This window comes from Lygodium microphyllum, chromosome 19, assembly GCF_053477565.2.
Source record: "Lygodium microphyllum isolate KBCC chromosome 19, Lygodium_microphyllum_v1.1.10, whole genome shotgun sequence".
NCBI classification, from domain to species: Eukaryota; Viridiplantae; Streptophyta; class Polypodiopsida; order Schizaeales; family Lygodiaceae; genus Lygodium; species Lygodium microphyllum.
The window spans coordinates 85,481,692-85,495,729 of record NC_141153.1 but is presented as its reverse complement, the minus strand read 5'-3'; the positions used below and the strand labels follow the sequence as shown (position 1 = coordinate 85,495,729).

Sequence of the window (14,038 nt, the reverse complement as noted above, 5' to 3'; positions counted from 1 at the left end):
AGGGGGATACCCATCACAGCTATCCTAGGATAGATAGATGTGCTCACTTGTGGGTGGGTGTAAGGGATATTGTTAACATGTAGAATTCTTACCAACAATGTACTAGGGTGCAGTGGCATTCACTTGTGCATAGCTTAACATGTGGTGACAAGAAAAAAAAATGTATGAGGAAGTGAAGATCCAAATCCTAGTGTGCTAGATACAGATGTGGAGTGCAATTTTAAGTTATTAAAAGCAAAAGAAAGAGAATCTATGTTTTAGCGAGAAGATGAAGGGATGGAAGGAGCTTGAGAAAAGTGACTACCAACACCATGGTCAAATGAAATAGATGTACTTGTGAAAGTACATTTGCTTGGAGAACTGCCTCTATTAATATTTACATACTCAAAACTTGTCACTATTAGGGTCTTGCATATCAAAAGGAAGCATAGGGGAGGGTTTTGAATAACTCAAAAGGGTTAACAAATCCATCATTGAGCTTGGTTGTTGTGACGATAAAGATGGATCATGAGTTGTTCAAAATGTTGTATGTTCTCCTTGATCGAAGAGGTAGCAAGTCTCACAAATTGATTTGAATGTATTAGGAGCACGGTTTCAGGAATTGGAGAGTGGTAATTGCGACCATACTTGATGCACAAGTATTATTGAAACTTCTTAGCACAAATTAGACGTTTTTTCTTGTTTTAGAAGCTTCTTGGCCATGGATGAAAATCACAATGGTGTAAGCTTATTGCTATGCATTGATCATGGAGAGGAGTATATGTCATGTGAGTTCAATGTATTTATGGCTAAGCAAGGCATTATCCATCAATATACCAAATCATACACACGTCAACAAATGGTGTGGTTGAATGGAAATCAATCTCTTCAAGAGATGTGAAAATATATGCTTACTCATAAAGGTCTTTCTCCATTGAGTCTTCGTTATAGTTATGTCATATGAGGCTTGGAATTGAAGAAAGCTAGTGGTAAACTATATGTGTGTTTGGATGTTTGGCATATGTAGTAGTGTCATCACCATGCCAACACAAGCCGCAAGACAAAGAAATAAAATGCATGTTTGGAAATATAGTGCAGAATGAAAAGGGTGCCATTTATATTGACACTCGATAGGCAAAGTAATTGTTAATCACAATGTGGTATTCATTGAAATGTAGGTTATCTCTTCTTGCAATTCAAGAATGAGACCCATGTGGGTCCATAAGATGTGTTTGACACCTTGTTGACTTTGTTTCAATGTAGTGTAAAGGAACATAGCTATTTTTAGTAGCTTATTAAGGGGTTTACATAGCAAAAGTAGTAATGTTTATTTGCTAAAAAATAGCTTGAATTATAGTCTAATGATCAGATAGATGATGACAATCATATGCAAGGTAGTTTTCTTATGCACATGTTACGACATACAATGAAGAGCCCATTTGTTTTGAGGATGCTTCTAACAATGAAGATGGGGATCCATGCATTGGCAATAATAATATACATGAAGAGAATATTAGTTATCCCGCCATGTATCCAACAACCATCTAGAGACTATTTTAGTCTCCCGAATAGTAGTTCTCTCATTGGTCACTATATCATCAGTGCCCTAATCAATGGACTGAAAATCAAGCTGTTGTTTAGTATGCATCTGTTACTAATTTTGCTATTGCATATCCTCAATAGAATACTAAAATTGACTAAAGTTTGGTATACTTGTTGAGATAATGGTAGCAAACTATTAAATATATCTATTGGTCCCATTGACTAATTTTCTAGCAGCCCATAAAGGGCTAACTAGCATGTTCAGTGAATACATCTCTATTGACCAAAATCTTATTCAATACCCATTACTTTCTACACTATAACCAATAAAAATGCATTTTAATAGCCATATCTTTTAACTTATGTCTTTATGAGTGTTACACCAAGGCATATGCTAAACAACCAAATATACATGTGTGACATCATTGGCTTCCAATCATTCCACTCCTCATAAGGCATACATTCAACCATTGCTTTTGTGGGATAGCAAATTAAGTACATATTTTGAGTGCATGACAACTTCTAACGAAAACTTCATGGGGTAGTTTCTAGGAGTTAGCATACATTGTAAACGCCCCGAACAACGTAGTATGCTTAACAATTATGATATTCGCTTGTTTTCAAGATTTAATATAAAAGAGAATGAACACTTAAAGCTGAAAATGAAAATTACTCACAAAATTACAGCCATGAAAATGTAAAAGTAATGGAGACAAGATTGAGGGTTGAAGATGGGCAACCCCCCCCGAAGGAATGTATTTCTGCTCAACCCAAGTCCCTTAGGGAAGAGCTCAGTTACAATCAACCTGAGAGTGAGAAGAAGTAATTCTCACTCTCACAAGATCATGCAAAGATGTACAAACACACATGCATTATCTATTATGCAATGATAAGAACTGATTTCTTTACAGTATGAGAGAAGAAAAAGGGGAATTCAGCCTTTCTCCATCGTTGATCAGCAGTACATGGATAGGGCTTGCTTCTTGTAGCTAAAATGGAAGAAAGAGCTCGAGAAGGAGGTGCTGTAATGAATTTACAGGCTTGCTGTCTTGTAAAACAACAGTGATAGAAGAGGGAATATGGAGGAATTTGATAATGGAGAAGTGGGGGATGATGATGGGGATGGATGGGGCCAGTTTCTGGCGTGCTGTACATGAGTTTACAGCAAAGAAAAATGATGATGAATGAAGAAAAACGAGCTCTTATTTATAGGAGAGGGGAGAGCTAGTACAAAAGGGGAAAGTGGAGTAGCACAAGACAAGTGTCTAGCCACATGTCATGAGATGTGACAAGTGGTGGGACACTTGGAAACTTGTGTGACAAGTGTCTTGACACTTGTCTCTTCTCTATGGCCTTCCTTTTTGGGTTGAATACTGTCAAGAATAGAAACAACCAAATTTAGTAAGCACAGTCAGAGTACATAACTTACTATTTTTAGAATGACATCCCTATTTTTTAGGACTAGCATTTTTAGGCTAATTCGAGGCTCCTAAATTTTAGGGACCTCCTAAAATTTAGGGATCTCTTAAAATTTAGGGACCCCCCCAATATGGGTGTCATATGAAAGCTTTTTCCGTGTACATCGCAAAAATGGTATCCGAATCTTCATGTTACTTTCCTATGCAAAGAAATGTGCATTTCAAGCTTTCAGCCCACACATGCACATTATACAAGCATTTCATGATCATGCCATCTTGTTGATTGTAACTGTTTGTTCTGGTGGATCTAGCCCACACTTCAAGGCATCAATCCTTTCTGTGTGCGAGTCTAACCCTGATATGCGTGAGTTCTAGTCACAGGCGCCCAATCGGGTCATATAGGTGGAAGTGTGAACTATCTTTTCTCTAACCCACCGCGTGGGTCCACCATAACCTGTGACAACTCATCAGTGGCCAGCTCCAATGCACTTTTCTTTATATCTAATTAGTGCAAAGGAAATAAATTTAATAAATCATTATATAGACAAATTAATGAAAAAGGATACAAATTCTGTTTCTATAGAGTTGTGACAGCCCTCTGGCTTTTATTCAGCTGTCCTCAGCTGAAAAGCTTCAGGTCCAGAAGTAAGAGCTGTTTTCAGCCTTGTGAAGGCTGCCTTCTCTTTTTCCTTCCATTGGAAAGAGATCTTCTTCTTTGTAAGGTCATGAAGTGGAGAAGCCATATGGGCAAAATGCTTGATGAAGCGGCGGTAATAAGAACATAAGCCAAGAAACGATCGCACCTCATGTACATCACGAAGATGAGGCCATTCTTGGATTATCCTGATCTTTTCAGGATCCATCTGAATCCCTTCAAAAGAGATGACATGCCCAAGGTAATTTATTTTATGCATGAAAAATTCACTCTTTTTACCATTTACTAAGAGTTGATTTTGTTGTAGTAATTGTAGAACAATTTCCAAGTGTTGATGATGCTCCTCTTCATTCTTGCTAAAGACAAGAATATCATAAAAGAAAGTACCGACATATTGTCGATGCTCTCTAAAGATGCACTCCATCATTCGATTAAAGGTGGCTGGTGCATTGGTTAATCCGAAAGGAACCACCAAGAATTCATAAAGACCGTATGAAGTGCGGAAAGCAGTTTTGTGTATATCTTGTGGTATTACCCTAATTTGATGATAACCACTCTTTAGATCAATGCGGTTGAAAACCTTTGAGCCTCCTAGACGATCCAAAATGTCGTCAATTCTGGGAATAGGAAACCGATTCTTCACGGTGATTTTGTTGAGGGCTCGATAATCAATGCACATCCTGAATGTGCCATCTTTCTTTTGAACAAGAAGAACCAGTGAACAAAATGGTGAGCTACTTGGCCTAATTAGCCCACGGTTGAGTAGGTCTTCGACTTGCTTTCTGATTTCTTCTTGTTGAGGACGGCTCACACGGTATGGTGCTATATTAGGAGGAGAACTGCCCGGGATAATATCAATATGATGGTCTTCTGGCCTTTCTGGGGGAAGCTGATAAGGAAGATCTTCCAAAAAACAATCTTTATACTTTTCCAAGAGCTGAAGTTGCTCTTGGTTTTCAGCATTCATATTATCTTTTACATCAGTGACATAAAGCAGACAACATTGAACACAATCCTTAATTGCTCTAGAGACTTGCATATGGCTTACCATAGGTATGGTGTCTCCAGAAACTCCAGCTTGGATCTCGTACTTCTTGCCTTTGTTGGTGAGTTCTACCTTCTTTTTCTGAGAAAAGATGGTTGAATCTACTCTATGATTCCAGGGCATGCCAAGAATCACATTGCAACCATCAAGGTCTCCGATACAGAAGGTATCTTCATCACTGTAGCCTTGAATTTGAAACTTGAGCTTGCCAATGTAGGGTATCACAGTCTTCACTGTGTCACCTTCATCAGCATTTAAAGCTTGGCGAACTTCTGTCGGAGTGTCCATCTCTTCGTTCTTTAATCCAAGCTCTTTAGCTAATTGCAAGGAAATGATATTTTCATTCGCCCCAAGATCTATCAAGAGTAGTGCTTGCTCACCTTGCAACTGTCCCCAAGCTTTTAATAATTTGCGCATCTCTGGAGTGTGAGTTGTGTTTGCAACTACATCACTGATGGTATTGATTTTCACTGGCGACTTAGGCTTGTTGTCAGAAACCTTGCTTTGTCCCTTGTTTGGACATTGCTTCGCTATGTGGCCTGTTTGTCCACATTTAAAGCACTTCCCTTCTTTCATGAAGCGTTGCTTTTCTTCTTCGGAAAGTTGCTTTGCTTGTGGGTATAGATTGGAGCGAAATTGAGGAGCATTAGGAGGTGCATAGGGCTTCATCTTCTTTTGATTTGATGGCTTCTTTTGCCACTGTTTTTGTCCTTCATTTGGGGCTAAATACTCCTCATCATCAGCTACTCTCTTCTTATCATTCTTTTGGAATGATTTGTTGCCATTGTGCTCCATTTCCCATGTCTCAGCATGGTCAATGAGTTCCCTGAGACTAGAACAATGATAATGATTAAGAGCAGTACGAAGTTTAAAATGCAAACCTCCTTGAAACTTCCTAAGCTTTTCCGAACTGTTGATCTTCTTGAAATGTTGGACCTTCAAAAGTAGCTCCCAAAATCTCTTGGTATAGTCACAAAGTGACTCATTTTTCCTTTGCCAAAGCCGATCCCATTCCATTTTTACATCTCTTTTGAAATGAACAGGAAGAAATTGGCTTTGTATCAGGCGAACAAAGGACCACCATGATTTTGGGGCAACATGATCATATTCCAACCCCGTCCACCAAGTATGGGCTAAGTCGGTTAAATGTAAAGCTGCAAACTTAATCTTTTCTTTTTCTTTATACTTGTCACGACCATACAAAATTTGAAATTGACGAATAAACTTTAGAAGAAGATCAGGATTTCGGGAACCATCATACATACTGAACTTGATCTTCTTTTCAAGTTGAGATAGTGACTTAGTCTTCTTCTTCTTCTTATGCCTTTGTCCATGCTCGGATCTTGAGGTTGAAGATGATGAAGTGCTTGATGGGGATGAAGATGGAGACGAGGGTGAAGAATGTCGACGCCTTTGACGATGATGAGGTCTTCCACGAGAAGGGTGTGACTCTTCATTACTAGAAGAGGATCCATCAGAATAGGCGCCAGATGACTTTGAAGAAGAGGATGAGCTTCGACGCGATCTCTTTCTTTGTCTTGAAGTAGAATGGGACTGCCTCTTAGAAGTAGTTGGACTTCTTGATCGGCTCCTTTCATTGGTATGGCTTTGTCTTCTTGAAGTAGATGGGCTTTTTTCCTTGAATTCTTTGGGATTCTCAACTTTTTCTAGTTTGAGAAGTTGCTCACGAATTTGCTGATTCTCCTCTCTAAGACTTTGAATGGCTTGAAGGATAGCACTCGATTGATCCATTGAGACTAAAGAAAAAAAATATATGCTCAAGCACTCAATGCAAGGGCTGAAAACAAACAAACTTATAGTTGTAAGCACTACCAGTGTTGAGGGTGAGGACCGAGCCAAAGCTCTGATACCACTGTAAACGCCCCGAACAACGTAGTATGCTTAACAATTATGATATTTGCTTGTTTTCAAGATTTAATATAAAAGAGAATGAACACTTAAAGCTGAAAATGAAAATTACTCACAAAATTACAGCCATGAAAATGTAAAAGTAATGGAGACAAGATTGAGGGTTGAAGATGGGCAACCCCCCCCGAAGGAATGTATTTCTGCTCAACCCAAGTCCCTTAGGGAAGAGCTCAGTTACAATCAACCTGAGAGTGAGAAGAAGTAATTCTCACTCTCACAAGATCATGCAAAGATGTACAAACACACATGCATTATCTATTATGCAATGATAAGAACTGATTTCTTTACAGTATGAGAGAAGAAAAAGGGGAATTCAGCCTTTCTCCATCGTTGATCAGCAGTACATGGATAGGGCTTGCTTCTTGTAGCTAAAATGGAAGAAAGAGCTCGAGAAGGAGGTGCTGTAATGAATTTACAGGCTTGCTGTCTTGTAAAACAACAGTGATAGAAGAGGGAATATGGAGGAATTTGATAATGGAGAAGTGGGGGATGATGATGGGGATGGATGGGGCCAGTTTCTGGCGTGCTGTACATGAGTTTACAGCAAAGAAAAATGATGATGAATGAAGAAAAACGAGCTCTTATTTATAGGAGAGGGGAGAGCTAGTACAAAAGGGGAAAGTGGAGTAGCACAAGACAAGTGTCTAGCCACATGTCATGAGATGTGACAAGTGGTGGGACACTTGGAAACTTGTGTGACAAGTGTCTTGACACTTGTCTCTTCTCTATGGCCTTCCTTTTTGGGTTGAATACTGTCAAGAATAGAAACAACCAAATTTAGTAAGCACAGTCAGAGTACATAACTTACTATTTTTAGAATGACATCCCTATTTTTTAGGACTAGCATTTTTAGGCTAATTCGAGGCTCCTAAATTTTAGGGACCTCCTAAAATTTAGGGATCTCCTAAAATTTAGGGACCCCCCCAATATGGGTGTCATATGAAAGCTTTTGCCGTGTACATCGCAAAAATGGTATCCGAATCTTCATGTTACTTTCCTATGCAAAGAAATGTGCATTTCAAGCTTTCAGCCCACACATGCACATTATACAAGCATTTCATGATCATGCCATCTTGTTGATTGTAACTGTTTGTTCTGGTGGATCTAGCCCACACTTCAAGGCATCAATCCTTTCTGTGTGCGAGTCTAACCCTGATATGCGTGAGTTCTAGTCACAGGCGCCCAATCGGGTCATATAGGTGGAAGTGTGAGCTATCTTTTCTCTAACCCACCGCGTGGGTCCACCATAACCTGTGACAACTCATCAGTGGCCAGCTCCAATGCACTTTTCTTTATATCTAATTAGTGCAAAGGAAATAAATTTAATAAATCATTATATAGACAAATTAATGAAAAAGGATACAAATTCTGTTTCTATAGAGTTGTGACATACATGATGTCATCTTAATGAGAGATCTATTTTTCCTTTTAGGCATACCGTTTTGTTGAGGTGTATAAGATGTAGTATATTGATGGAATGTATCCTCAATTGGTATCGAGAGTAATGAGCTTACATTGATTTGCATTTTCAACCATAGCCAATAAAGTTTTGAAGCATGCAATTACCTCCAATTTTTGCTTTAATGCATATAACGAGTAGTGGCTTGAAAAATGTCATCAATAAAGGTGAGAAAGTACAAATACTCGTTAATGGATGGGATGTGCATAGGACTACACACATTAGTATGCACAAGTGATAATTTTTGACCAGCATGTAAAGATCCATTTTTAGGAAAAGAGGCATGGTATATTTTTTGTAGGATGTAACTCACATATACCATTTTTTGATGATATTGTATTTATTCATGTGGAATTTAATCGTGAATCCAACACATGTAGTGGATGAAATTGAAAGTGCATTCTTTTTGATGCTAGATACATACATACATACATCCGTAAGCATGATGGTAGCCCCATTCATTGCAACAATAGGAATTTGTCCATACCTTTTATTATATAGGAAGCATTGTTTATATAGATGCATGATTCCCCTTTCAATGCATACTAAAGTGAGACTAATAGCTCAATGAAGAAAATGATTTGTTGAGACACCACTATCAAAGTACCATGTATCCTTGGCTTTTACCATGGATAAATATCTCATAAATATTGTGTATGTGAAGGACGATTATAAGAGCATCATGCAAAACACACATAAGACCCAAGCGGGCCTTGTGTGGTATTGTATCTTTCACATTGGATGAGTTTTCAACCACACTCATACTTGGTTACTTTCCCTTTTTCCTTGCCATGTGCTTTTTGCATTCCTCAATAAGGCGCTTCCTCTATCTGCAATAGTTACATCACTATAACTTATTCTTATTCTTCTTGTTATGAGAGTCAGAAAAAGGGGAAACCTTGCCTTCTTTAAGAATTTAATTGCTATCATGTTTTATGTTTGCCTTTATAGTTGGCTATAAATGCCTAATTAACTTGAGTATGCTCTAATGATTAACCTAAGACTGCTCTTCTTGTAATACAAATAGATCATGTCATCAAAAGTGCATGAATCAACATTATTTCTTGCCAATAAGTGAACAAGTTCTAATATGATTTTGAGAAACCAGGTAATATATTAGACAATGGTGATGCACCAAGTGTAATCGCATCAATATTAACAATTGCCAATCAATGAGGAGGCTATTCCTCTTGATAGGTCAAGATAAACCTTTGGAATCACCTTGCAAATAAAGATAGGGAATGATGATGGGAGCATTTTTATCCCACATGTGATGAAAATTTGGGTGAGTGCATCGAGAACCCTATTCTTATAGAAGAAACTTCACCTAGAGTGAGATTGATCAATATTTTGTTAGAAGAGCTACATAAATATGTAGAGATACTACACGTAACTACATTTTCTAAAGGAAGGAGTGTATGGAGCCAACTTTCCATGACAATGTCTACATTGTATGCCTCAAAATTCAACCAAGATGGTTTTTAATAGTACTCCCATTATTTCTTAACTCGAGCTGAGGTAAATTAGGTACATCTTATATCAAACACTCGTACCAAGCCAACCAAGTAGGTTGTTGATTAGAGTCTCCATGTTTATTGAGCAGAATATAGTCTAGCAGTGGCATTTCAAATCTTGGCATTTGTGCTTTGGTTGAATTTGACAAAATGATAGTAGAAATTTTCATGTAACTATGACTTGTTATTTTCTCGATAAAGTCCTTTTCTATTGTCTTTTCACTGTTTCTAAAGCTTATGCGTGCTTCTTTTATCTTTGCTTCATTGTGCTTTTGGTTTCATTCAATATAGAAAAGGCTCAAAAAAACTATTGCAATAGTTTCCAAAAGACATCAATGATTTTATTTTTCACTTCTTTCATTACTATACTTCTCATAGAAGTTGGGGAAACTAGTAGCTAGTACCTTCCTACTAATATTCAACATTGGAAATGTTCTTGAGGATGTGTTGATATTTAGCATTATTTGAATAGAGAGGAGATTACATAGTGGTAAGTGTTCTTTCTCACTTGAAACTTCCTATTTGTGGTTTATTGGATTTAGAAAACATGTTTCTCAATGTGCAAATTAAAATTAAGCAAACAACAAATGGATTGTGTCTTGTAACTAGTTTATGTTTTTCTAAATTGGTGTTTGATGTGTGTAGGAATTTCAACTGGATGAATTTATTACACACAATATCCCTTTCTCAAAGATAAATGATTCCTTTCAACTTATGCTTGAAGGAAGGAGCTTAAGGTGTGTAATGAAAATGTGAGGGACTCAGTAGCATTGGATCGAGCATTTACTAGATGCTTGGAAGTCAAAGTAGTGTTGTTGCTTAAGCATGGGGATAAGTTTGTGTATGTATATCTTCCACCATCATGAAGTTTCCATATGTAAACTATTATAATCTAATCGTTTAGCCATTAAATGGCTATACCTTGTGAGGTTTTAGAAACAAATTGAAAAGGCTTCTTGCGCAAATGTACTCACTTGAAAAAGGTTGGCGGAGCTTAAGAAAAAAGGACATAAGATAAAAAAAGTAGAGAATTATTTCTTTTCTCATAAATGTGAGTTGCAAATATGCAAAAGATTTTCATCTCTCTTTTCTTACTTATGTATGCAAAACAATTGACATGTACAACAAAATGTTTAGTTGAAAGATCCCATCATGATAGAGGGAGGAAAATAAATCAGCATTGTTGCCATGATAGTGAAAGTAGAGGCATAACGGTTGGCTGAAAAATCCCGTCATGATGAGGAAGGAAAATAAACAAGCATTGTTGCCATTATGTTGAAAATGGGGAGACTACCAAACTTCTCCTCTTGTAGGCACTCTATAATTTAGATTTGTAGGTTATTTTTAGTTCTTTTCTATTATAAAAGATTCTCCCCCTTGAACATTTGCAAAGGGACAAAAAAGATAATATTTGAAGACATGACAAACATTAATATTTAGAAGTAACAAAAATTGTGGATAGTGAAGGGTGGTAGCCATTGAAAGGAGATTGGCCAGGAGATGATACTAACTTTATCTTAACATGATAAACCACAAGATAATTGAGGTTTATATCCCTCTCAAAGTTCAAAAGAAAGGTTTTAATAGGTTAGTCTATGATACTTTGATAAATGAATCCACAAGCAAAGTCAATATGAATTGAGGTATGAGGGTATCATAATTTTTCTTTAATAATCTACAATGCGTCATTTTTCTTAATAATCTATAGTGTATTATTAAAATAAGGTTAGTATGCTACATGTGACACACAAAGAAGAATGTAATGTGTGAAAAAAAGACCGATGATAGAAAACAAATGTCATTTGATGATGGTGATAATTTGTTTATGTTCAACCTATGTTATGGGAATCAATGAAGTATTGCAACATAATATTAGATTGGTGGGATATGTGTAGCAATACAATGTGATCTTTCTAAGCCTCAACGTGAGCTTATCTATGCTCATGGATTTGATAATGTCCTATATTTGGTCAGTTATAAACTGTTTGTTATATTTTTCAGTATTGAAATATAGGTGTTGGAGCTAATTAATACTACGTTGGCGAAGAGTCAAATATATGCTTTTTGAAACTGAAGGACTTTTCACATTTGGCAATAAGCAAACGTTTAAGTGGAATCAAAGTTGAGTTGATGAGTAGTGAGTGAACTTGCACATACATTGTTGAGAAGAAAACCTAATAAGGAAAATTGCACGAACAATTTTCACACGCACGCACGCACACACACACACACACACACACACACACACACATTCTCTCTCTCTCTCTCTCTCTCTCTCTCTCTCTCTCTCTCAAACCACACGTGTGCATGTATGCACATGCGTGTGGGTATGTGTGTGCATAGTTATGCATGTGCAATTATGTGTATGTGTCCATGGCTATAGACTTCAATACACAATGGAAAAGTTAGTAGTCCAATTTCTGATTCGTATAACATTGTGTAGTTCTTGCTGAGGAATTGAAATTTCAATTCCAATTTTATTAATGACAAAACATAGAATCTCAAGTCTACACACCACCTTAAGCTCGCTCCAAAGTAAATCAACTCATCAAACTCAGAATTATGCCATGTGGAACAAAACTCTCCCCACAAAAGGTTCTAACGCTATGGCAAAGCTCATAAATACAGGTGGTATTGCATTGGTCATGGGTCCCTAGATGTTTAAGGTGTTCATAACATAAGAGAGAGCATATTAAAGAATCTAAGAGAGGGGAAAAGATGAAGCCAAGAGGGGTACTTGAATGCATGCATCAAGTATTGTGGTCTGACAACTGCAGGTTGCTGCTGTTGTTTACGCACCACATTGCGAACCTCCTTTGCAAGGTCCTGAGAGGTAGATGCTATGGTGGTTGGCATCACATGCAGTTGCTCGTGTTGTTCAACCACAATCGATGATAGTTGATCGGTTGGTTTCTTATTCTTATTCTTACTCTTCTTTTTCTTAGTCTTCTGCATCTTCTTCTCCTCCTCCTGGTCTAATGATGATTGATCACCTGACAGGAGAGATGCAAAACTATTCCCCAGCAACAATGGCTTTGAATCCTGATTTGTTCTCGATGAAGTCCCCAATGATTTGTTTTGATCTACGGAAGATCCAGGTCTAGCATGATGATTAAGTCTGGGCTTTTGGGTTGTAAACTCATCATCATCATCGATGTCATCTGGTGATTCGAGGTGCTTGTTGATCGGTTCCGCTGTGTGAATTTTGCCATTGGGGATAGGGGTATTACTATCCTTGTAAGATTGGATGCTGATGTTGTGACTATGGCGGACCTTCATATCCTCCTTCACAGCAACCGGTACAGCAGCAGTGCTCTTGTTATAAGGATAGCCCTTATGGTTGCTCTTGTGTCTGATGTGATTCTTACCGCGAGGGGGGGCATGAGAAGATGGAGGCGGGAGCGCCCCTCGATCCTGCAGCCGCTTCATCACTTCGTCCACGCGGCTCATCCGATGAGGCGCCTGGATGTGCGTCTGAGGTTGATTGCTTGCATTGCCTGGCCTCATATTCTGATGATAATTGTCTGAGTTATTGCCTGGCCTCCTGGTCTGCCCATTAGTAGAGGAAGAATTAATCCTGCTGATATTATATTGACGGACTGTGCTGAGACTCTTAGCTGCCTCATGATGACCTGCTGCATCATAACCAGGATGATCGTCCTCAACTGATGTCCTCGATGACGAGGATGATGATGAGAAGGATATTGTCGACTCGGATTTTGATGACTTAATGCATGGGGTACCATGGGGTGCTAATTCTCCTCTTGGAGAAGGCGCACTGTCTATAAGCTTCGGGAACTCAGTGTCATCGTCGGTACAGAAGGATATGGGCTCAGACTGGCAGCCATGAATGCTCTGATCCATATGATTTGCAGGCAGCTCTTGGTCGCGATGATTATGATGATCATCGATCCCATCAATCTGATCTTTATTAGCAATCACAGCTGCAGCTGCAGAATCACAATTCCCGCCATGAATAGCCCCATTAACCACAGTATCCGGACCAGCAGCTATGGCGCCATGATCATGATCACCGGCAGCAGTAACAGCGGCATCAGGATCACCAAAGATCACATCATTGACTGAACGGATGCCGCCAGGATTATCTTCACCGCCAATTATGGGAGCATCAACAGTTCCGAAAACCACATCAGTGACGTCGCTAGCAACTGACATCTCGGAGGATATGGCGATCTCCGTTTTGGTCTCTGGTCTAATCACGAACCACATCAGTGACGTCGCTAGCAACTGACATCTCGGAGGATATGGCGATCTCTGTTTTGGTTTCTGGCCTAATCACGAGCAATTATCATCCTATTGCAGTTTATATACAACCCAAGCGCTTTTCGTGGGTGCAGCTTTTACGCTGTTTAATAATTATATAGATACATACATAATATATATTAGGAAAAGCTCAAACGACTTTATTAGGCCTTTTCTAATGCTTTTCCATCCCTCCCTTGCGGTGAGAGAGAGAGAGAGAGAGAGAGAGAGTTC

The 14,038-nt window shown here is 38.4% G+C and overlaps 1 protein-coding gene across 2 annotated transcripts in view; it reads left to right on the top strand.

The window, feature by feature from the left end:
* The window catches only part of LOC148020116 (alcohol dehydrogenase 2-like), a 47,966-nt gene extending 37,331 nt beyond the window's left edge, over positions 1-10,635 (top strand). For both annotated transcript variants that reach the window (XM_087700390.1, XM_087700391.1), the window contains one exon: positions 10,187-10,635. In XM_087700390.1, the coding sequence (XP_087556516.1) occupies positions 10,187-10,297 (111 nt within the window). In that variant the 3' untranslated portion in view covers positions 10,298-10,635. The remainder of the gene's footprint in view (positions 1-10,186) is intronic.
* Positions 10,636-14,038: the final 3,403 nt, after the last annotated feature.